The sequence below is a fragment of the Cygnus atratus genome, chromosome 1 (assembly GCF_013377495.2).
Source record: "Cygnus atratus isolate AKBS03 ecotype Queensland, Australia chromosome 1, CAtr_DNAZoo_HiC_assembly, whole genome shotgun sequence".
Taxonomy (NCBI): Eukaryota; Metazoa; Chordata; class Aves; order Anseriformes; family Anatidae; genus Cygnus; species Cygnus atratus.
Window position 1 is genome coordinate 61,139,996 of NC_066362.1, and position 22,115 is coordinate 61,162,110.

At 41.8% G+C, this 22,115-nt stretch overlaps 1 protein-coding gene across 1 annotated transcript in view; it reads right to left on the reverse strand.

Moving 5' to 3' along the window:
• Positions 1-21,803, reverse strand: part of BRAF (B-Raf proto-oncogene, serine/threonine kinase) — an 83,947-nt gene extending 62,144 nt beyond the window's left edge. The window contains exons 1-2 of the mRNA XM_035568555.2: positions 21,634-21,803; positions 6,460-6,561 (exon numbers count right to left, since the gene is read on the reverse strand). Of these exons, the coding sequence (XP_035424448.1) occupies positions 6,460-6,561; positions 21,634-21,774 (243 nt within the window). The 5' untranslated portion in view covers positions 21,775-21,803. The remainder of the gene's footprint in view (positions 1-6,459; positions 6,562-21,633) is intronic.
• Between the last annotated feature and the right edge of the window lie 312 nt (positions 21,804-22,115).

The window sequence follows — 22,115 nt, forward strand, 5'->3', positions numbered from 1 at the left end:
CTGCTCACTCACAGGCAGCAGAGTAAAAAAGTTACTCCTTAAGTGTTGCAACCTATTGACAAAGTTAGTGGTGACCTCAGAAATCAACAGAATCGCATTAGGTACACAGCTGTCCCACCACAGTCCTGTCATCATCATCTTGCCAGCAAGGGATTTCCCCAAAGGCACATGTTTTTCTATTACATATCACTCATATTATGTTTGAAATTTGCTTTCTTGGGCCATAACCTGACTATACATTCCATTAAAAACATCTAAATAAAATAGAAATAACAAGTGGAATGTTTTTTTTTCAGAATTAACCTGGGACAAAACCAAATTATGGTTTCTTCTTCTCCCTGTACCCCACCGCATCTGGCTAGAAACCCAGCCTAAACTCAAGCGGACCAAGTGGTTTTTATCATTCTCTCCCCCTTCCTCATTCAAATTTTAGGTACCATCCATATTTTGCAAGGCTCTTAAAAGCCCAAATTACAGCTTCCACGTCTCTGAAACCCAGATTGTGTTGCTATTTAAAAGACGTCTGACCTTTTAGACTGTTGATCAAATGCAAATCCCACTAAGTTAAATGGGAGCTGAAGATAGGCAGTAATGTAAATCAGGATTTCTTCATTTAGTAAGACTCCTAAATCTGTACTCAGTCTAACTTTAGACACGCCAGTTTTGGTCCAACACGTTTGATCCACATCAGTTAGGAGCCTGGTGAAAGTTAACCTGAACCTCTCCAGGGACCGCCAAGTTTCCCATTGATTGTACCCAGCATCAGTGTTTTCTTGAAATACCACAGTCTGAACCAAGCTGAGATTCATCATTCTGATCCATTTCAGACCGTATGTGCCTTCTGTTGCAAAAACATGCTTTAGGTCAGCAAAGAGGTAATCTTCTTTAATTAATTAGACTTCCTGCATGGATTCTCCAGTTATACAGGAATAAGAAATGAAATACTCTCCAGAAATTCAATAGCTGAACTCTCAAAAATGGCAACAGCAAGACCTCTGAATAAAATTCTGATTTCCTGGACTATTAGGTGTAAAGTAGAAAAATCACAGCAGTTAGGGACAAACATATCTCTACCCACATCATTCTCATTTTAATTAGCATCCAACAGTGAGACTATGAAAGAGGACGATTCCTGCAATACCAAAAAGCTGACTGAGTTTTGAAACTTGATTTGATACTATCATTCCAGCCATGCATTTGTACACTGTTTTATTTTGCATGGAGTCTGAATTAAAAAAAAAGAAGGCAGCTTGCTCTTGTACTGTTAACTGAAGGAAAGTGCAGGTGCAAGATGCAACCTCACCCTACGCGAAGAACTCTGGGCTAAGCAACAGAACTAAGGGGCTAATAGTGCTAAATGAAATTCTCAGCTAAATTTGTCAGATTACATTGTACACGCGACTGCTAGGCAAGAAGGACACAACACGTTCTGGAATTTTAAATAAGGCCTCTTGAACAGTCATTAAGAGTCTGTAATGGCTAACAAATCTGATTAAGTTATTTAAGTATGATCTCTCCTTTATAAATTTAAGCTGACCGCTTTTGGCCAGTTTTGATCTGTACAACCCGGTCGAATTTGCAAACAGCATTTATTGCCAGCGTTGCACTGAAATACACAGACCTTTATCCTTCTTTCCCTAACTTGTGTTATCCTTGTCATCAGTACTTTGTTGGTAGAGACAAGAAGGTTGAATTTTCATGGCCATTATAGAACAATATGCAAGGACTTATTTTAACAGTTTTTATTTTAACAGTTTTTGTTAACTGAATCCCAGGATTTCCCAGTATCATAGTACTTGACTTTTTCTGCAGTAAAGTTTTCCACTATTTACAATGCTCTAACAAATCTTTAGAAAAAGGGTTTTTCCAGAGTGAATCACAAACTGTGTATTTTGGGAAACAGCACTTCAAGTACAGATATAACACAGTGAGAAATTATGTGGGAAGACAAAAACCATTGATGTTTTCAGCTGCTGTGATACAGAGTGCTTCCAAAAATGTAGTAAAACCTACCAAGGAGCCACTGCAGCCTCTTCTCCAGAATAAAAGAGAAGTGCTATTAATACTATTTCTACATCTACCGAGTCAAACAGTTATTTCAAATATTTAACAGTGGTTTCCAGGGGTCTGTTAGATCCGAGATGCATGCTCATACACAAATGTAGGAAGAAGTTAAGAGCCAGGATTACCTAAGAAAGGATTTTAGCTACAATACAGAAGCCATGCTTAGATTTGAACATGGCCAATGCTTACTACATTAATTATTTCTTCCATCCAGAACAGACAGAGAGGTTTTTCTTGTAATCATTTTAGAGAGCCTTGATAAGAGTCCCAAAGCTATTACTAATTACAGCAATTAGAAGAAAATTGTATGGTTAATGATGAGTGTTCTTTTCTTTCTTCTGTTCACTTAGTTTCCTACCCCTGCATCTTTCACGCATGCTCAGGAGCATCTCAGCAGTTTCATTCTCCTTCCTCAGCCCCTCCTTTCCTGTCCCGACAGGAGGGAGACAGGTGAGATGCTATCCTAGAGCTTCACACTACTTCTTCCACTTCAAGACAGCTGGAAATGGTAACACATACAGGCTTGAAGGCCCTACACCACCTGCCTAAGAGTCACCTTTTTAAGGTCATTGCTGAGCGACAGATCAGGGCAGGGAGACGTCCCTAAATCTGAGTAACTTCTCTTACAAGAATAATTAAACATACGCTGAACTCAACATAGCACATGTCAATTACCTGCAATATTTCAAGTCATCTGCTCTTCTTTCACAGTCAATTGATGAATCCTGAAGTGATGGTTGCAACAATACCTGTCAGTTTTAAAATTCTTCTCATGTAAGATGTGTTGAACCCCACCCTCAGAATTAAAAAAAAAAACTGCCACACAAAATTTTTTGTCTTCACTCTTTGAGTTGAGCACAGAAGCAAAAGCTTGTTAGCTCATATTTTCTTAAGCAACTGTAACTAAGGCATAAATTCATTTTTATTTTTAAATGAGGTGTAGGTTTTATATTCAATGCAAAAATAAATCTCCTAAATCTTCTGAATGCTCAATTTTCAGGTTTATTTTTTTTTGTCCAGTTCTTCAGCTTTCCTATGGACGCTTCCCATCTCTTTTATTCCTTTTAATTGAAATGCTATTTTGTTGCCAGGTTCAACCACAACTTTACTTGACAAATCCATAGAGGCAGTTGTAACACAGAATACCAGCCAGTATGCCAGGTGTTCCAAGTCCTTCCTGTGAACTTCAGCAGTTGGTAAGAGGCATAAGCAGCAAGGTATAAAGCCGTAAGAGAGTACAAAAGAACTGAACAAATCCTATGGTACTGGAACTCTTCACACCAGAAGATGGATAGCTGTCAAGCTTTCAGTAGATATCAAAAAGCCACGGTTTTGCAGAAAGCAATACAGCAATCTAGATGTTTACAACAGTGAAAGGCAATAGGAGTGAAAGCAAAAGTGTTCATCTGCAGGTACTTATCTAGCAATTAGCTTTGGATAATTCCATCTTTTGCCAAGAGAAGCAGACAACATGCTTGCTGATAGCCCTCAAGAGATGATCAACAGGCAGAGTCCACAGAAGTCATGCAGTGTTGCTCAGTTTTTATGGAAGATGCAAGAGATATCAGAGCAGTGGAAAGAAGGAAAGCGAAGGCTGACACCATCACCGTAACAGGCTAACAAATTTACCCACAAAGACTCTGGCAAAAACAGGGCGATAATTTACATCCAGAAATGAGACTTCAGCAAAACAATTAAAACACAAGAAGTCAGAGGAGGCTGGGCAGAGTTTGAAGTTACACAGCCTTCCTCTTCAAGCATATACTGGAGATACCACACAGACCATAGCAGCAAGGCCTTGGTTGAAACCTTGGGAAAAGGCAGAAGTCACACACAGAAGACATGAAGATGCCCAGGTATGGAAAGTAAGCAAGAGGCCCAACAGCATACAGTGGCTCCGAACACAGGTAGCTTGCTATTTCTAACGGATGTCAGAAGGATGAGTTATCTACTGAACTGCTTAAGCTACCCACAAGTACTCTGCATAATTTCCTGTTCTTTTTATGCATATCAAAACTACTGCATTTTCTTAGTTCTGCATTTTCTAGAAGCAAACATGTTCTTCCCCACTTTATCACGCTACATTCACAGCTTGTTGCATATAGCTTTGTCCTTTCATGCTGCGGCTAGGGCTGTCCTAGCGCTTCTTCTGATAAGCAGAGGAATACAGAAAGTTAAAACATTAGCTCCAGCAGTGACAAACTACATCCAGATAAGTGTCTGCAAAGTAAATTCTGACAATGGAAAGCAGCCCTTGTTCTTGACCAAGCCAAAAACAGCCAAAAAGATTGGAAAGGCGCAGAAAGGTCGCACCAGATAACTGTTGCTGCATTGAAATGAATCATCAAGGGAAGACAGTAATCTTGCTTCTCACTGTATCAGGTACGTCGTAATATATTCCCTTCTTTTCTTTCCCTCACACTTCAGTTCTACTGCAGGAGGTCTACACACTAAACAAGTGACTGGTTTGCAGCATATAATCCTATTCACTTCCATTAATCCATCCAAGTGTGATTGAATCCAAGTTGATGACCATGCAAAGAGGAGGTTTCCCTCTCTCTCACCCCATTTTCTAGGTTCTTGACTCACAGCTGCAACCTCTTCCCCTTCCCTAACACTAACCACAGCTCTGGGACTCATGGGACTCCATCATAACCACATTCAGTCTACTAGCTGGATGGCAAACTAATCCAGCAAAACCAGAATATTATCCTCTTGCGTTAATGACTCCAAGTGGCTTAGCCACTACTGGTACTGCAAATACCTGAACCAAAGAAGCAGAGGAAATTCTTAGAAAAAAGAGCTGTGAAAAAAACACAGGCTCTTCATTTCAATGCAGGTGGGCTCTTTTTCACAGGACCTGCTCCTTTATGGGGTAATTTATCCGGAAGAGTACCAGCATTACTTGTCATGAGAATCTCTTCATGACCCAGTACAACTCGGTGTGGCAAAAGAATACCCTGCCCTGTCCAGCAGGTCTTGCATAGCACACAGATAAGTCTGAGTTACTGTTTCGTCTCAGCTGCACATGGAACCATCAAACTCAAAAACCTACTTTAAGGTTGATGTTTTGTAGTCACCAAGCATCCCAGACTTACCATAGTTTTTACACTACTGCAATAATTTTTGGGTAAACATTTACTCCTGTACATGGCCTCTTCCCTATCAATGAACCATAGAATAATTTAAAAGCTTTCAGTGTAGGGATCTCACTTTTAATTTACATAAAAGCAAGTGACAAATGGCTGTACCAAACTAAACAGTTCACGACCTGAAATCCAGACTTAGTAGACATTAGGCTTATTATTATTGCAACCTGATTCATCATTTAATAAAACCGACATACATTCAGCAATATTAAATACCGAGATCTGGAATGAACCGGTTCAAGTTTATATAAACACTGGTCTGTTTATATACCACTGAGTGGTTAAAATAGTGATTAACACTCATTCAATCCTTCCATTTCATATTAGCAATAAAGGAACTACAGAGGGCCTCATTTGACCTTAACAGTTAAGGACATTATGTCAACACTTGTACAACCAGGCTACCGCCCTGCTCTGACATAGTAAGATAAAAGCTAGAAATACCTGAAATAATGAGATCTTTATTTTTAATTACCCAGTGCCATTAGGCAGCAAGCACAATTAAAAAGACTACAAAAGAAAACTGGTTGACCTCCAGTTATTTCAATACTTGAAAGACCCAAGAAAAGGGCAGGGTTTGGAGCAAGCGATACCTATTCAATTCCTAATAGATGCAACTGATGCACGTGGTCCTTTTATAGTTTCTTAATGGTCCTGCATCCACGCAATTTCATGAATCAGGAGTAATGAAAGAATAAAGAGATTTAATTTTTAATTAGCTTACAAATTAAAGGCAGCTTTAAAATATTACTCCACCCTACAATTCTTTGCATTTCTGTAAGAAAGATCCCTTCTACTAATAACAGTTTTTGTATTCCAAATGACTATATTTCAAAGGGGAAAAGAAGGGGAATTCAACTGCTTTAAAGGCAAAGTTAGTTTTATGTTTCCATGTGCATATATCCACTTAAAAATGCATTCTTTATTAATTTTTTTTCTTTTTGTTATTATTATTACTACTATTATTTTAAAACTACGTACACAATTTTTCCCCCCGCACCAAAAAGGATGCCTTACATTTCAATTGCACCAGCATTAACTGTTAAAAAATGCCACTGATCCTCCCTTACTGATGTGTATGAGGAATTCCACACAGCTCCCTTCCATCTCCAAAGAACAAAAGTTAGGTTTCTAGTCCACAAGGGAGATACACTCTTACTACAGGTATTCTTACTTTTAACACAAGATACTTCATATAAGATAGATAAAGTACTAGTGACCTAACCACATTTGTCCACAAACTTACCTCTAAATATATTGATGGTGGGTTATGCTCTCCTCCAAACTTGTCTAGCAATGCTTCTATATGTTCTTGTGTTAATTTAATCATCTGTTTGATATTCCACACCTAAAATAGAAAATGAAATATTTTAACTTAATTAAATCCTAGAGAGCCTATAGAATCAGCCCTAAACCGTAACAAATTACATTTTATAGATATTTAATAACAGAAGTCCATAATAAAAATATTTTAATATCAGTAAGTGCACAAAGCTATCCTGCTCATTCATGGTCAGTAAGACACATCTTACTTCCCAGACAAACAGAGAAAAAGTAAACTTGGTTTCAAAATTCAGGAATGACGGTATAACCAACTTTTTAGAATGTTTTGGTTTTTATGTTTATCAAAACCGTATTTAGTATTTTTCCTGCAAGTCTCTGTAACCCAGTTTCTACAGCACTACCAAGTTTAGTGGAGTTCTATCAAGCCGTAAGTAATCTGTGTCAACACATTCACATAATCCAAACTTAGTTCTATTTGCATGGTAATACAATGTCTCGATCTTAAGTACTTCCTATACCGTGAATTCTACATTCCTGTGCCTTACAAGTTTTCTTACAGGCCTTGGATGTGATCTGAAAGAAACATTTACCTTTAGTGCACAGAGAAGACTTACGGCACTGTACTGTGAAACAACTCAGGTTGTTAGTTATTCGTCACAACATCCTGAAAGAGCCAATTTCACGACTTTGAGATTACTGTAGGGAAATGGTATTACGAATCCTAATGCTAACACCTAAGAAGGCACCAAATCAATAACTCAAGTCATTTCAAACAATAACGCTACACTGATTTAAGAACCTACTTAAACCCAACAAAAATCAGAAATTTATAGGGCGGAGAGGGAAGAAAGAGGAGAATCTCTTCTTCACAGGTACTGCTGTTCAGACAATTTACCAGAAAAAAAAGAGTCAGAGTTATTAGACCCAGAATAGGAAAAACACATTGCTTCTTCCAAAGGGATTATAAGGACTTCTGTTACATTTTTCAGTTTAACTCTTATCTATTTCATGGATTATTATAACATATACAACCTCAAGACTGGGTCTGGACCTATAAGTTATCAAAACTTCTCTCTTTAAAAAGAAGATGCAACTAACATAGTATTCTATAGTATGTACCAAGAACAGGATCCAACCCAAGCTGGATCAAAACAACTCTTACCAGTCTTGAGATACTCACAAAGAAACAAACTCTAAAATATAGTTCACATTTTGTGCATCACCTTAGTTAGCCCACTCACTTAAGACACTGGTTATCCGCCAGTAAACGTTAAGATTAAAGATAAGCCATTCCCTAAAAGAAACTAATAATTGATTCCTATCTAGCTCCAGTTTCAGAACAAATAGGAGAATGAAGATTTCATCACGAAGCTACACTCAAGCAAAAACAGTTTGCTGAGGAACAAGTAACCTGAACTACCAAGGGTGGGGGGACACCAAATAAAGAGTGCAATATTCAAATATTCTGTATGCAAACTCACTTAAGGCAATTGGGGAAGTCAACTTGCTTCTCAACTTACAATCACTTTATCACGTTGAGTTAGGAATGCTAACCAGCAACCAGGAAGATTTCTGCATTTTGCTAACGTTTTTCCAAAGTTGGCAAGAGGTAGCCACATCCTTGGTGAAGGGAACAAGCTTGAATCAACACCCTATGTCAATTAACCTGTTCAATGTAAGAGTTTTAGATGTTTAGTTGCTGTACAAATGGTAACGTGCTATTAACTTGGCTGTGTACAGAGAAAATTCATGGCAAACTATGGAAGCACGCCTCATGATTGCTTTCAGAACACAAGTTTCATTACTATTTAATGCAACTTTTATTATTCATTCTGGCAGTTCTACCTACAGAAGTCGTCCTCAGCATTATTACTATACCTTAACCAGCATCAACAGCTTACTACACTTGAATGCCTGCCAACGGTGGGGAGGGAAGGTGCTTTGCCAACAAAGTAACCTGTTGGATGAGGTTTTTCAAATACTTTTTTGAAGATTGATAATAAGCAACTTCATTGCTCATAGATTGTTTTCTATTTTGTGTCCATGACAGCAACCTTGCTTTCTTTCAGAGAAGCTACAGAATTAAAAAAAGTAACAAAGTAACAACATGCACATAGGAAGCATGTAATTTAGAAGATGGCGGCAACAAAATCTAACGACAGCCTTGAACAGTTCAGAGCACAGAAATCTTCTGGTTACGTTAATATCATGACAATAGCAAAAACCTCAATGACTAATGAAAAAAAATACAGAAATTTGAGACTTACTGCCAGTTGCTGGATTATGGCAAAATTTTCTCTACCTGAAGAAGCTGAAGTTAAATCTAGTGGAAGACAACATTGCTCAGAGTGGCTGGAAATGATGCCCTGAATTACTTTCCGTATACCTGAGCACTAAAGTAAGAACCTGTCTGTAAGAGAATCTTGCAGGGAAACTTCACATGGATTTCTATTACCTTAGAAAGGCTACTCACACAGTTAAAAGTACGCTGAAGGCAGAAGGAAATTTATCAACGTCAGCCACAGCACTGAGTCATTACTTGTTGCTCACAGAAATGGAAAACCTATTTCGTGTGCCATATTCATCAAAAGTCTTCTGACAAGCTGAAAAAACTCTCACAAATCCAGTATTGACTAGCATACTCTCTCCGTAATCAAGTACGCACCAGAACACGACATGGCAAGTTTCCAAGCTTCACAATTTCTCTTTAAGTAGCAACTCTTACTACTTCCATGAAGCTACCTTCTGCTGTTTCCTATCAGTGAAAATAGTTAAATAGGGTCACTTGTGGTCCTGAGCATCTCTTGTCTACGTAGCTGGTGCCCCTTGATACGCAACCCCCATGAGAGTATATAGCATCCTATTATGTAGGATCTATGACTACTGCAATTTCATTGAAGGGACTTAAGCCTTTTCCTAATTGGAGTTCAGAAGTGGTGCTCTGTGCAAGTTACCTCGTGTGACCTGAAAACGCCTGCTTCTGCACACCACAGCGCCCATAGCTTCCTCCTCACAAGAACTACGCTCTATGTGCTGCACTTGCACAGCCAGCAGTCCCAGCCTGCCTTTTTTCCTCTCAAACCTGCATATTCTGACAACTCACCTCACCCACGTTTGCATCCTGTGCACCAGCCCAGCTTTAAAGACCCTGGGCCAGGAGAGTCTCTCAACACCATATCCCTATCACACAGGTGTGGAATTTCATTGGAGTAGTGGAGTGCTCATAAACATGCTCATAACAAAAATAATAGGGCTGTTCTTTCTTAGTGACCAGCAGGCTTCTCCAGTTTTCTTTTAGTTCTAGTGAAAGCACGAATAAAATGTGGATAAAGGGATTTCTGCGAGAAAATTACTGCCAAATATCTCACAGAAGTGCAAAAACTGATGCCAGCCTAAGAGACGGTTGCTAGAAATATTGATGCATTCTCAAGTACATCTGAAACGATTGCAGCATTGTCCACAGGCAAGTCCAGCCACTTTCCACAGGAAGCAGCATGGTTATTTGAGACAGCATTTCATTGTAGTTCCACAAAAAAAAAAGTAATGAGTCGTTTATATCTGGGATAACCTTATTTTTTCCTAAAAAGCCTCAAATAAGTTTTTCCACCTTATCTGGTAGCATTAGGTTAAGGTTATTCTTTATCATGAGAGATTAGATTTGATTCTCCTTTTAGTGCTGCTGACAGAAAGAAGCTGACACAGGCTAAAATGGATACAGACAGACAGAAGACTGGAGATATTCCAGATATTCTGGAATATATCAACTCATATCTGCCCATTGTGGATAACCATGCATTAATTTTGCAAATAAGCACTCCCTTGCAACGTAATGAAAAGATGATGACCTATTTCAAGCCAGAGGCAAGTCAGATAGAGTAGGAGGCCAAATCCATTGTACTCAGTGAAGACCGGCTCTGCAACATGTGAGGCTATAAGCCATGAAGTTATTTTTGCCTCCCATGCTGCTTGTCAAGAAATGCACTGCCTGAGACAGCACAAAGCACGCTGTCTTTTATACTTCTTGCACCTGGCACCAGTACCCAAGCCTTGCAGCACATCCCAGCTCTAAGCTCTATGATTCACACTTTGTAGAAGACATCTGAATGTTTGAATCTGTTCCGTAAAGAAAAGTAAGTCATTCTTTGCACAGACATGGTGTATCCTGCATTTGGATTATCACACTTCGAGATGACAGAGAACACTTTAATTGAACAAACAAGGTGAAGTCATTTAAGAATTGGTTTGAAAACTGTTTTACAAGCAGGACAGAATCATTGATACCTATCCAATACTACTCTCATCAGCCCCTTCAGGCTTGTTTCTTAGAGAATGAATTTGATGGTTTGGTCCACTGAATGAGTATCCACGTCGTCAGCAAATGCTTTAGAAAGCCGTCATGTATGAGCTCATTCTTAGCTGAACAAATGCCTTCACGAACTTGAAAGTGAAGTGTCAGAATGTAAGAGGTGAAAGGACACATGACTGGGGTTAGTAACTCAGCACCCCACCTCAGGGCTTGTACATCAAGATGCAAAGCTTGCATTTTCCCTGTGTCTTTGCCAAAAACCACCGTTACAGCTTTCTCACATTTTAGTATCTTCCCTGAGATATTTTCTCCCCTCATCAACCTGGAGTGGTGCTAGCACTCTTCCTGCCTCTAACAAAGCTTTCTCCCCATTTAATGGTGTCATACACTGGAATATGACAGGTACCTAGAGTGGGAAGGACGGTCCTTTCCTTCTTCCTTTACTTCAGGCTCCAGCTTTGCTCTGTCTCTCAATGGAAGCTTCTCTCCACTTGCACATCCCCTGTGCTCATTTTTTGCATTTTTCCTACTCTGCTAGCTCTTTATGCTTATTATATTTTCAGCAGCATAGGATTTTTTAAATAAGTATCCTGAAAAATACTAAGAGCTGAAAAACTTTACTGAATTGAAAACCAGCTTGCAATGAGTTTCACATAAGAGTTTACAGAAGTGACATAAATGCCAACATTGAGACTGCCCTTGCTACTTTATCTTCCCCAACTTTTTATTCGTGTTGGCGGATCATTTTATTGCAGCTCCTGTCTGAGATACCAACGTTGACACTGTATTTTCATTGTTGGCTAGCTAGACGGTTCAGAACAAGTCTGTTAAAATTTACCCTCATAGGACAGTAAACAAGTTACAGACATTACTATCCACAGACATTACCGTAACCACGGGAAAGAAGTGTCTTTTTCCATAAGAGTTTAAAATCTCTGAACATATCTTTCTACATTGATGAAGAATGGCCTTGGTGAAGACGTATGATAGCATGCTCAGGAAGTGAAGGTCTCAAGAAGAGTTGCAGCATTTTTCTGTACCATCCTGTCTGATTATACCTAGGTAAGCTAATACAGTAAATATGGTCAGCTGGCACCTGCTGTAAGCATGGCAATTAGTGAAATATTAAAAACATTTCAAGATTAAAACTTTTTTCCATTTAACAGGTAACATTTTTAGGAAGGAGAAGGCTTATTCTTATCCCCCTGTAACCAGTAATGCAGGTTTTCAACTGTGTTTGTTGTGAAACTGTTTCTGTTGAGCAAAAAATGACTAAAACCAAACAGCCAACAATTCCCTCCCTACCCCAAAAAACTAGGAAATGTCTGACCACATTCATGCTCAAGTATCTGAATTATCAACTTAGAATTTGTGCTGTTAATTCTTCAATCAGAATGAGAACTACAGCGTAACTCTTCTGCAATAGACAGACGTATTCAATAAAGACGTGCTTTCTTTACCAGGAGACTCTTACCACACAACCATCTTTGTACTACAACCACTTAGTTTTTACTTAACATCCTTGCATCTCTCATTTACTTGCAATCCATCAGTTGCAAGTGATAGAGATCTGTGTCTTTTCCTTCGTTTAATTCTACAGGCAAATTGGATTGCTCATCGCTGAGCTCCACTTTTAAAGCAGAATAAACAGCTTTTCAATCTGTCAGCCTTTGCCTTTCGGGTTGCCGCCTCTTAAACAAAAGGAATTTGGACTTCAAGTGTTTCTTATTTATTGCGAGCATTTAAAAATATTTTTTGAGATACAGTGACAAATTGTAAAGGATAAAGTTTGATAGTCTGCTCTCAAAAGGTAGCTAAGAAGTTTCTCCCTAAGCACAGTCACCAGGAGCCAGCGGGCGCAGTTACCGAACTGCTCGTGCCCATCGATCTCCCCCTGCTCCCTTCCCTCCTCTCCCTCTGGAACCTAAACCTTTGCCTGAATCCTATCAGTAAGGTAAACAAGCAAAATATTTTTTCTCTCTGTTGAGGTTAGTTTTCTGCCAGTCTAGCGTGCTAAAAGAGCTTGGCAAGGACCCGGTGACCACCGGAGCTGGTGCAAAAAGCCACCTTTCCTCCCTGCAGCCCACAGGTCGGCGATTCAGGCCACCAGGAAGCAGCCGCCTTCCTGTTCAGCTTCAGTCCGCCTGCAGGCCCCCACTTTTCCAACACCTGCCATCTTTGCTGCTTGCTGCTAAGTAGAATTTGCCTCCAAGCAGCACGAAAAGGAAAGTTAACAAAAGCTTTCTACCACAGCAGAACACAAGAGTGTGAAAAGTAAGAGGTGTTTGTATCCGTCCTTTAAGTCACTAACTGCCAGTTGCATGGCTTTCTGCGATCTAACGACATCTCCTACTCCACACTCCTCGAGGCTTTTGTCTTGCATTGCTATTAGTCCCGTTTATTCACTTTGGAAGCGGTTCAGTAGCCAAGAGTATCTCAGACAGATCATGTTCTGGTACAATTCACTGTATTTATGTTTACCATTTTAAAAAAAACATTCTCCCTAGATTATCAAAGGTTAAAAAAAAGGAGGTAGGAGGAAAGAATTATCCTGATTTCCTAACCTAAGGACACAGCTTTGTTCCTGAGAGGTAACTACCGTTGACTCTCAGTGAGTGTTAAGCCCATCCAGCAGTGAGTTTACAAAGGAGCCACTGCTGTGTACACATCAGGCTATTTCTCCACACACGTTAAACTGAGGACAAGTCGTATCAATGACGGAAAGCAAGCAGCCAACCAGCTAATTACAATAATTGCATATAAGAAGCAAATGCGAGTCGAGCAGAGCTCTGACACAGGTTGGGTCACACATTAATTAAAATGACAAAACAAAGTCTCCCCTGAACTGCACAACCTTTTCTGCTCACTCCTTGCCAGAGCACACAACTAATGAGACTACCCAGAGAAGATAAACAGCACCTATTTAAAAGTTCATCTTATCAATCCATAAAACAATTTTCCATACGCTTTACAATATTCAGCAACTGTTACTACATGGTGCATGTGTTTTCTACTAACCAGTTAGAAATACATTCTTATTATATAAGAATATATTTGTATTTCAATAATACGCATCAAATACAAATATATCCTGTTAGTTTAAGTGGAGCTGTGATCCAACAAAGCAACTAAGGCATCTCATTTTTATCGCAAACAAGTCTCTAAACCCTCAAAAGGGCAAGTGTGTTTTATAAAGTAAAAAAAAATCATAATAAGCCAGGTACAAGTAATTTGCCCACAATCTCAGAAAACAGTCACAAATAGAAACTGCCATAGAAACCATATTTTCCTAGATGGCATTTCTGTTCAGCTCAGCAGACCAGGCTGCCTACTACCTCTAACAGCACTGTGAAAAACAAAACTTAAAACAAAAACTTAAAAGGCAGAACTGGCTCCTTGCCATTCATTGTACAAAGAGCTAGGAGGGTCTTTTTAAAAAATAAATTAATCAAAACAAGACACGGCACACATCATGGTAGGGTGGTGAAAAGAACCATCTACTCCAGGGAAAAATGGAAAAAACGCTGAAAGACCTTGTAGGTTGGTTCAGTCAGACCTGAACTGATCAAACTGGAGAACTATTTATCACATAAAGGCTGCTGCAAGACTCACAATCTGTGACGACTGAATCTAGGGACTGGGAAAATTTTCAACTACCAACACAAGCTTCAGAAAAGTCACAAGAATTTATTCTCACTAACCAACAGCATTCTAGAAAAAATATGAAGATACTGAAAGAAATCCCTTCTGAAAGCTACCTCAGATGACGTTAAAGACATGCATTTAAATCTACATTACTTAAAAGCAGAGAGAATGTTTGACCTATTAAGATTTAATGAATAAATTTACAAAACCATTTCAAAGGCTGAGGTGTTAACATACAACCACCAAGATTTTCCAAACACCTAGATGCTACCAACTTCTTAAAGTCATGATAATGTTTTATTTCATGTTGATTTTACAGTGCTTTTGAAGCACTATTAATAAGTAACTTACAATAGAGAGAGAAGAAACTAGGTGTGCTACTCACACTTCAGACACATCTACATTCAAAATGCATTCCTTTTATCTGAGATGCACAATAAAAGTTAGGGGTTACCAAACCTGTGCTCCAAATGGTCAGAAAACATTGACTAAACACAATGTAAGTGCATTTGAGATGTATTTACTACTTATCAGTACATTTAACAACAGCTTTACTAATAACTATACTGTTTAAGAGGCCTCACTGCACAACAGTGAGGATATTACTGCTGGTATTCCCCTTCTTGCGGGGAAAAAAAAATCCTAGCAACCTCATAATGCAGCACAGTTTTAATCAGTAAGTACATTCTGTTCACTAACAAACTCGATTGCCTCCCAGACATGAGATTTTGAAAGAAAATTGGTACCCTGCAAGCAGAAATGTAATCTCCCTTTCATACTACATTTTGTGCAGGTATATTGGGAGAATCATAAAAATACTTTGTTTGGTCAGAAGCTCAGAAGGACAAATGCTTCGTCCAGTGCACATAGACACTCCTATCATCTCCTGACTATAGTATTGATAGGGTGGAGAGCTCACTTGGTACTGAGCACTACACCTGCAGCGCACAACAAACCCCATTTTGGAAAGAGCACGGGCTCTGGTTTGGGACCCTTACTGTTGATGTGGGTCTGAATTCCCCAGGTGGGATGACAGCTGCAGCACCACTCCCTGAGAGCTCCCGCCTGAACAGACAGCACCTTTGGACAATGGGGATGGTTAAAAACTACACCTTCAGCCTTTTCACCTCTTTTTGCAAGGGGCCACAAGCATAAACTCATCAGAAACAGAATAAAGAAAGGCACTGCTGCTCCTTCAAAAAAAAAAAAAGTTAAAAAGGTGGAGTAACAAGTCAAACCCTTGCAGCAAGGAACTTAAACAGGAAAAAAAGGCATGTAATTCTGCTTCAAGCAGCCTTGTATAACTTTAGAACTGGTCACAGAAGAGGAAATCAGTTGCATAAATACATATTTCATCATTTTAGAAAGAAGCTGTGCACAGGAGAACAGATTAAGAGGATTGCACTGTACGCCCCAAAAGCTCAAGAGCAATTGGTAGAAAGAAACTAAAGCAAAGAAAGACACACATTGTACGCTTCGGTATTCTGTACTAGCCATGAGAACGTAGCTGTGTACACACACAGATGTGTGAACAGATGAAAATCATGAAAACCATCTCACACCTCAGAAAACTGAATATTGTACCCAGCAGTCTCACATGGTGAAAGCAGCTGGGAAAGTATGCCTGCTATACAAGAAGCCCATAGAGGGCCTTGGCATCCCTGGCACGCTGGCAAAACGATGGCATGCAGTCATAGCCCACGGCATGAAAGGTGCACTCAGAAGCTATCCAGAAAAACCAAGCACGATTGCTACAGCCTAGCACAGGAAACTCAAGACCACAAAGACCTAACGTGTCAGGATCTGAGCCTGACAAGTCCAGCAAAGAAAGCTTCAGCCACACAAGAGCTCTCATTCAAGCATACAAAAGAAAAACGAAGGCCAATATAACAGGACAGCAGTGACCTTAAAAAAAAAAAAAGCAAAAGGGTGTGTGCGTGTCAAACCCACCACGCTAGCACGGCTCTCCCTAACCACATTCTTCTTGTCACCTACTGCACAAGAGCTTTGGAGCTCACCAGCCGCCTTGCTGAGGAGATTCAGTCCGCTACTCTTGCGGAAAACCTAACAAAAGTGACACCAATTTTCTTCAGCATTAGTGAGTTGAATCAACTCGGGAGAGGATCTAAGTGGCACTCAGCTGGCGCGGCGTGGATCTGGCCGTGTATCCGGGTGCAGGTACACGAAATGGCAGAAGCGGCCCCTCTCGGTGGCGGGGCACCCTTTGATCAGCTTCAGCCTGACTGCAGCGATGGGAGCAGCATTAATCATCAGCCACTACGGTTATGACGGGGCATTTCTGCTGTACGGTGCGCTACACGGCCCTTCAAAAGGGGGTTGCTCAAACTGAAACATACTGCAGAAAACTTACGCTCAGCAGAGAAGCGTCTCCAAAAAACTGTTAAACCTGCAGCTTCTGCGCAAGGCTCAGCAGGAAGATGATTATCAACCTCATGCTAATTCGAAGCCTCCTTTTATTTCTTTTCCAGGTACAAATAAGATCCTATTTCCTCTTTTGCGAAATTCACCCTAAAATCCTTCATGCACATTTTCTATAGGTACAGTAATTGATAAAACTAAACTATAGATTTGTTACGAAATAACAAAGCTAAGTAGAATACTGGAGCTTTAAGGTTTTTTTTTTTGTGATTAAAAAGTATCTCCATTAAAAAAAGAAAAAACAAAAACCAAAAACCGCATCTCATCTCGTTTATGGTACTTTTAACTGCATGCAACAAAAGAATTGCCTTCCCTAGCTAAAACAAGTGTCAAGAAAGATATTATTAGAACAGCTTTAAAAATAAGACATCTTTAACAACTACAACAAAGTACAAGTAGAAATAGCACTAGCAGCTGAAGTACCAACATAAATTCACAACAGAACTCAGCACCAAATGCTTTGTATCCAAGCTGTGGATATCCACACAGACTGAAGGCAAATCCCCTGAGACAGCCAAACTTTTCAGAACCTAGCGGTCTATTAAGCAAGTTTTGTGTAATCAAAAGAGCTACTACAGAACACAGCTGTTAATCCCATCGCCTTTTGAGTAAAACATCATAAGCAGAAATCTTTTTTTAACACCCCCACTACACTCAAGTCCTTTAAGGTTGCCTTCTAATGCCCAATCTACCTTGTCAAGAATAAATCACAAAAAGCCTAAGGAAAAAAAGACAAAAGGTTATCAAAATCATTGTCTTTTCTACACCCAGCTCAACTCTCCCCCATCATTCCTGACACATGTTCGTCTGTGGAGGTGACGGAATCTGTTAACAAGCATTTTTCAAATAACCTAAGTCAAATAATTTCCTGCTTCACTATCCCTAGCCATAAAGGAAAAGGACTGATAGTAACCTGAAACAATCTCTACTACCATTTAAACTCACTACTCCCAGCAGTCGTAACCACCAACCGGGAGAACAAGTTATTTGTGCTCTTCTTGGCATCTTCGACAGTTTCCATTTCTATTTTTAAACAACCTCAATTTTTTCAGTCTTTCCTCAAAGGTCTGATCTAGACTCTCGTTACTCTTCTCTAGACCCTCCTTAGCTGGACCACGTATTGCTTGAAGCTGCAGCCCAAAGTCCGACCAAGTCCTCAGCAAAGGCCTTTCTCCTGCTGTGCAAAACAGAACGGTTATGCTGTCTTCTGAGATACACTCCTGCAGAACACTTGCTACGAGAAGCTTCATCTCCAGCCAAAGCGTAACTTGTCCTCACAGTTAAATAGGATGGCATTCCTGTACTGTAAACTTAGCTCAGTTGCTGAACACAAACGCAATGAAACTTAACTGCAATTTTGGGAATATGTTTCATGTTTAATTTCAAAAGCAATGAAGTAAAAAAAAAAAAAAAGCTTCTCTTTTCAACTTTCCAAAGAAGCAGCACATTTAATTGTAAACTCTTCAGTGAAACACATTAAAAGTTATTCTAATTCCCTGCACGATAGGTTCCCTAAACGCTAGTGCAACAAAAATAAAGCCGACTTTTCTTATCATACCAACACCACTTCATGAGATCCCACCAGTTATTTCATTTTAGTTTAGAGGCATCTTTTCATTCTATTTTTTTTCTTCTTCTTAAAACTGTTTTGTAGGATTAAGGTTTCTAAATATATAACTAATATTTATGCAGGATAAACTCCAGCATTGCCACCTAGGAAGAGATCAGCTCAGGGCCTCAGTTCACAACTTCCAGTCATTTTTGTCTTCCAAAGAGCACTTCAGGGCACAAAGCTCTGAGTACAGAAAATCCCACTTGAATTATTTAATATTGGTGTAAATAATCTCTAGCAACAAGATCAGAGCCTTTCCTCCCAGCTGTCACACACACTTTACTATATCAGCAAGCCCACAACACTCTGAAAACCTTCCATCCAAACTGTCTCTAGTCCTGAGAACTCATCGTGCGGTAAAAGCTGGCCTCCAAGCCTCTGGATGCCAGCACTCATCCCAGGCCTCCTAATACCAGAAGCAGAAAGATGAGGAGAAGAGAAGATTTCCTCCTTGATTCACTTGTCCCTACTCTTTTCAGGTACTTCTTGGTGGCATAAGGATTTATTTCCTAAGTGTTCCATTCTTATAAGCACATATGCAACCATTCTTCCTAATCTTCAATTGTAGAAATTGTAGAAAAAATGCTTTAGCAATTATTATACTCTTATGTAATGACTTGATTATTTGAAGATTTTTAGTATCAGCTCTCAGGATACAAAAGGCAAGTTCTAAAGCACTAGATTAATTACTTCACTAAAAATTGGCCATGATTTGAATGTTATGGCGTAAACTTGTTTTGCAAAGCCCCAAGCCTTGAGTTCGTAAATAATACTGCTGTAGTTTCAACCAACACTTGATTATGATCTTGATACATAACACCTCCTTTACCAGAGGACTTCAACTGACAAGTTTGTGTCAGCTTACTTCAAGGGCTGTCAAAGATTATTCTTGTTTACCCACCTCTTAAAACGAGAAACTCAGTGCAGATCTGAAGGTTTTCCTCCCAGAAGCCAGGAGGGCATTTCCTGAAAGACTGTGGAACTAAAACTTTTCTAGGCATCTCCTCAAAATAAGTGGAGTTATGCTCCTTGATGGACTTCCACAGCAAGGGTATTTTTAAAGCCTAGACTTACATTCTCTTGAAGAAAGAAAACAAAACACTAAAACAGGCACTTATATTAGAGCCATGAGTCAGTTATAAGCACTTCAGTATTTTTCTGACTTATGTTACCTTGAATTTGCATTAGAGTTCACGCCGGCTTGTTTTTGTATTAAGGATAGTTTCTATTTTAACCTTATCAGCAATTTTTTGGTCTTGAGTTTTAATAAAACTAGTTTTAGATGACGTAATACGTGTACTTAAGCCATAAACTAAAGTTAATTACCTACGACTTAAGAAAGGACTAGTTACCTGAAGAACAAAACCACTTCAAAAAATAAAAATTCTAGCACCAGCTCTGCCTTAGACCTGTGTGTTTCATTATTTCCAATGTATAAAGAGTTTGCTTGTAAATAATACAACAATACCACACGCTTCTTAACCATGCACACACGAACCCATACTTGAGACGCAGCAACCTCTCAGCCAGCAGGTGTTCCAGGTACCAGACTGCTTCTCCTTCTCTCTCACACAGGGACGTAAGATATTCAAGGGGAAAAAAAAAAATAAAAGGACAAAACCCTACACTATGTAATTTACCATTTGGAGTCAAACCTAACAACCTACGCACGCTAAAACATTTTTGAAGTGACACCTCCTTTGGTACGAAAACTTATTTAAATAACTCTTATCTCCTGCCACTGCTTTCTTCTCTCCCCTCCCTTGCACTGCAGTTTATTTACCCCACTCAGCTGTATTGATATTACTGTTTCCAGGGCCACAAAATAAACCAGTTACTGAAATGATTCCACAGAGATTTGTATTATTTTTTTATGGCAGAATTAGCAGGGCAATTCACTTCCACGTAGAGTTGCACCAGCACAACCAGGGCGATACAAGTCAGCGAGTTGCTTTGTAACCTCACTTTGCTGCTGAAATAAAGCATTTGTTGAACTCCACTCTTGAGATATTTAGATTTCTCAAGCAGTTAAGAGTTTCTCCTTACTCAGGAAAGTTAAGACTGGACTGGCGTTACTCAAAGCGTTTAATCACCCCGCTGCTTAGGTGTCAAATACATGTACGCTGCTGAGTTTTGCCTTCTTTCAGCGAGGTGAGCAGGTAGCTCCTTCAGACGGGCCAATCAACCTAACACGTCTCAAGAGCGTCAACATGGGAAGTCTCCTTCCCCATTTCTCCTCCCAGCCACCTACCCAGCAGGAGCTCTAATACTCGCCGAACTTCTCAGCTCATGAATTCAGCTACGTTCCACTGTGCTGTTACACAAACAGAAGGGATAAAAGCTGGTCTTTTCCGGTGAGATGGAGTCAAACAGGACCCCTCTGCGAGCTGACGAGCAAAGCCTGCTCACCTTGCGTCCAAGGAGGCAGGGACAGCGCAGGGCCCCCCGAGAGCAGCGAGGAGCCGCTGCCCGGCGGGCTCAGCGCCTCGCAGAGCCACAGGGCTCCGCTCACAGAGGGCAGGCCCTGGGCCGGGCGCACGGACCTGCTCAGGAAGGACGAGTTGAGCACATCTGCAGCAGCTGAGGCGCTGGCCGAGGAGGCCGAGTTTCTGGCCCCCGTATTTACCCCTGGAACAGACCCGACGCAGGGCGGCTGGCGACGCACGGCCCCCGCTGCCCACGGCGCCCAGACCCTGCACTTCACCCCACCTCGCCAGGCGCTGCGGCAGCGCTCCCAACTTCAGCTTCCCCCCCGGCAGCACAGGTAGCGCTGCCCGCCGCGGGGCCGGGCAGCCGGCTCGCCCTGCCCGAGCCCCCGCAGCCCCCACCGCCTCCTCACCCTCCCCGCGCACAAAGCACGGCGCGGGCTGAAACGCACGGAGCGGCGGCTCCGAGCCGAGCCCCGCTCCTCACGCACCTCCCCAGGCCGCCGGACACCGGAGAGCCCGGCTGGGGCGGGGGGGGGGGGGGGGAGGGACGGCGGCCCCGGGGCGCCGTGGCCGAGCACCGGGGCTGGCCCCGCCGCCTCCCCCCCCCCGCGGTCCCGGGGCCGCGGGGCGAGCCGAGGCCGCAGCCGAGCTCCCCGCACCTCGCCCCTCTCGGAGGGGCTCCGCGGTGCCTCCCCGCGGCCTCACCTCCTCCGGGATGGCCGGGTCGCCGCCGCCGCCACCCGCGGCGTAGCAGGCGGCGAGCGCGGCCGCGGGCGGCTCGGTCTCGGCGTCGCCGTTGAAGAGCGAGGCCCCCTCGGCGCTGCCGCCGCCGCTCAGCGCCGCCATCTTGGCTCGCAGCGCCGCGCCGGGGGGGGCGGGGGCGGCGGCGGGGGCGGGGGCGGGGCGGGCGGGGGGAGCCGCGGCCGCGCCGCCGGGACGGGCCCAGCCGCGACCCGTAGCGGGGGGGGGGCGGGGGAGGAGGAAAGGGGGAGGAGGAGGAGGAGGAGGAGGAGGAGGAGGGCGGAGGGGAGGGGGCCGAGCGCGGACCCCGGCCAGCTCCCGGCGGCCCGCGCCACCGGCACGGCACGGCACGGCACGGCACGCCCGGGCCCGTGACGTCACCCAGAGTCGCCGCCGCCGCGCGCGCGCGCGCCCCGCGCCTGCGCCCGCCCCGGCGTCACCGGGAA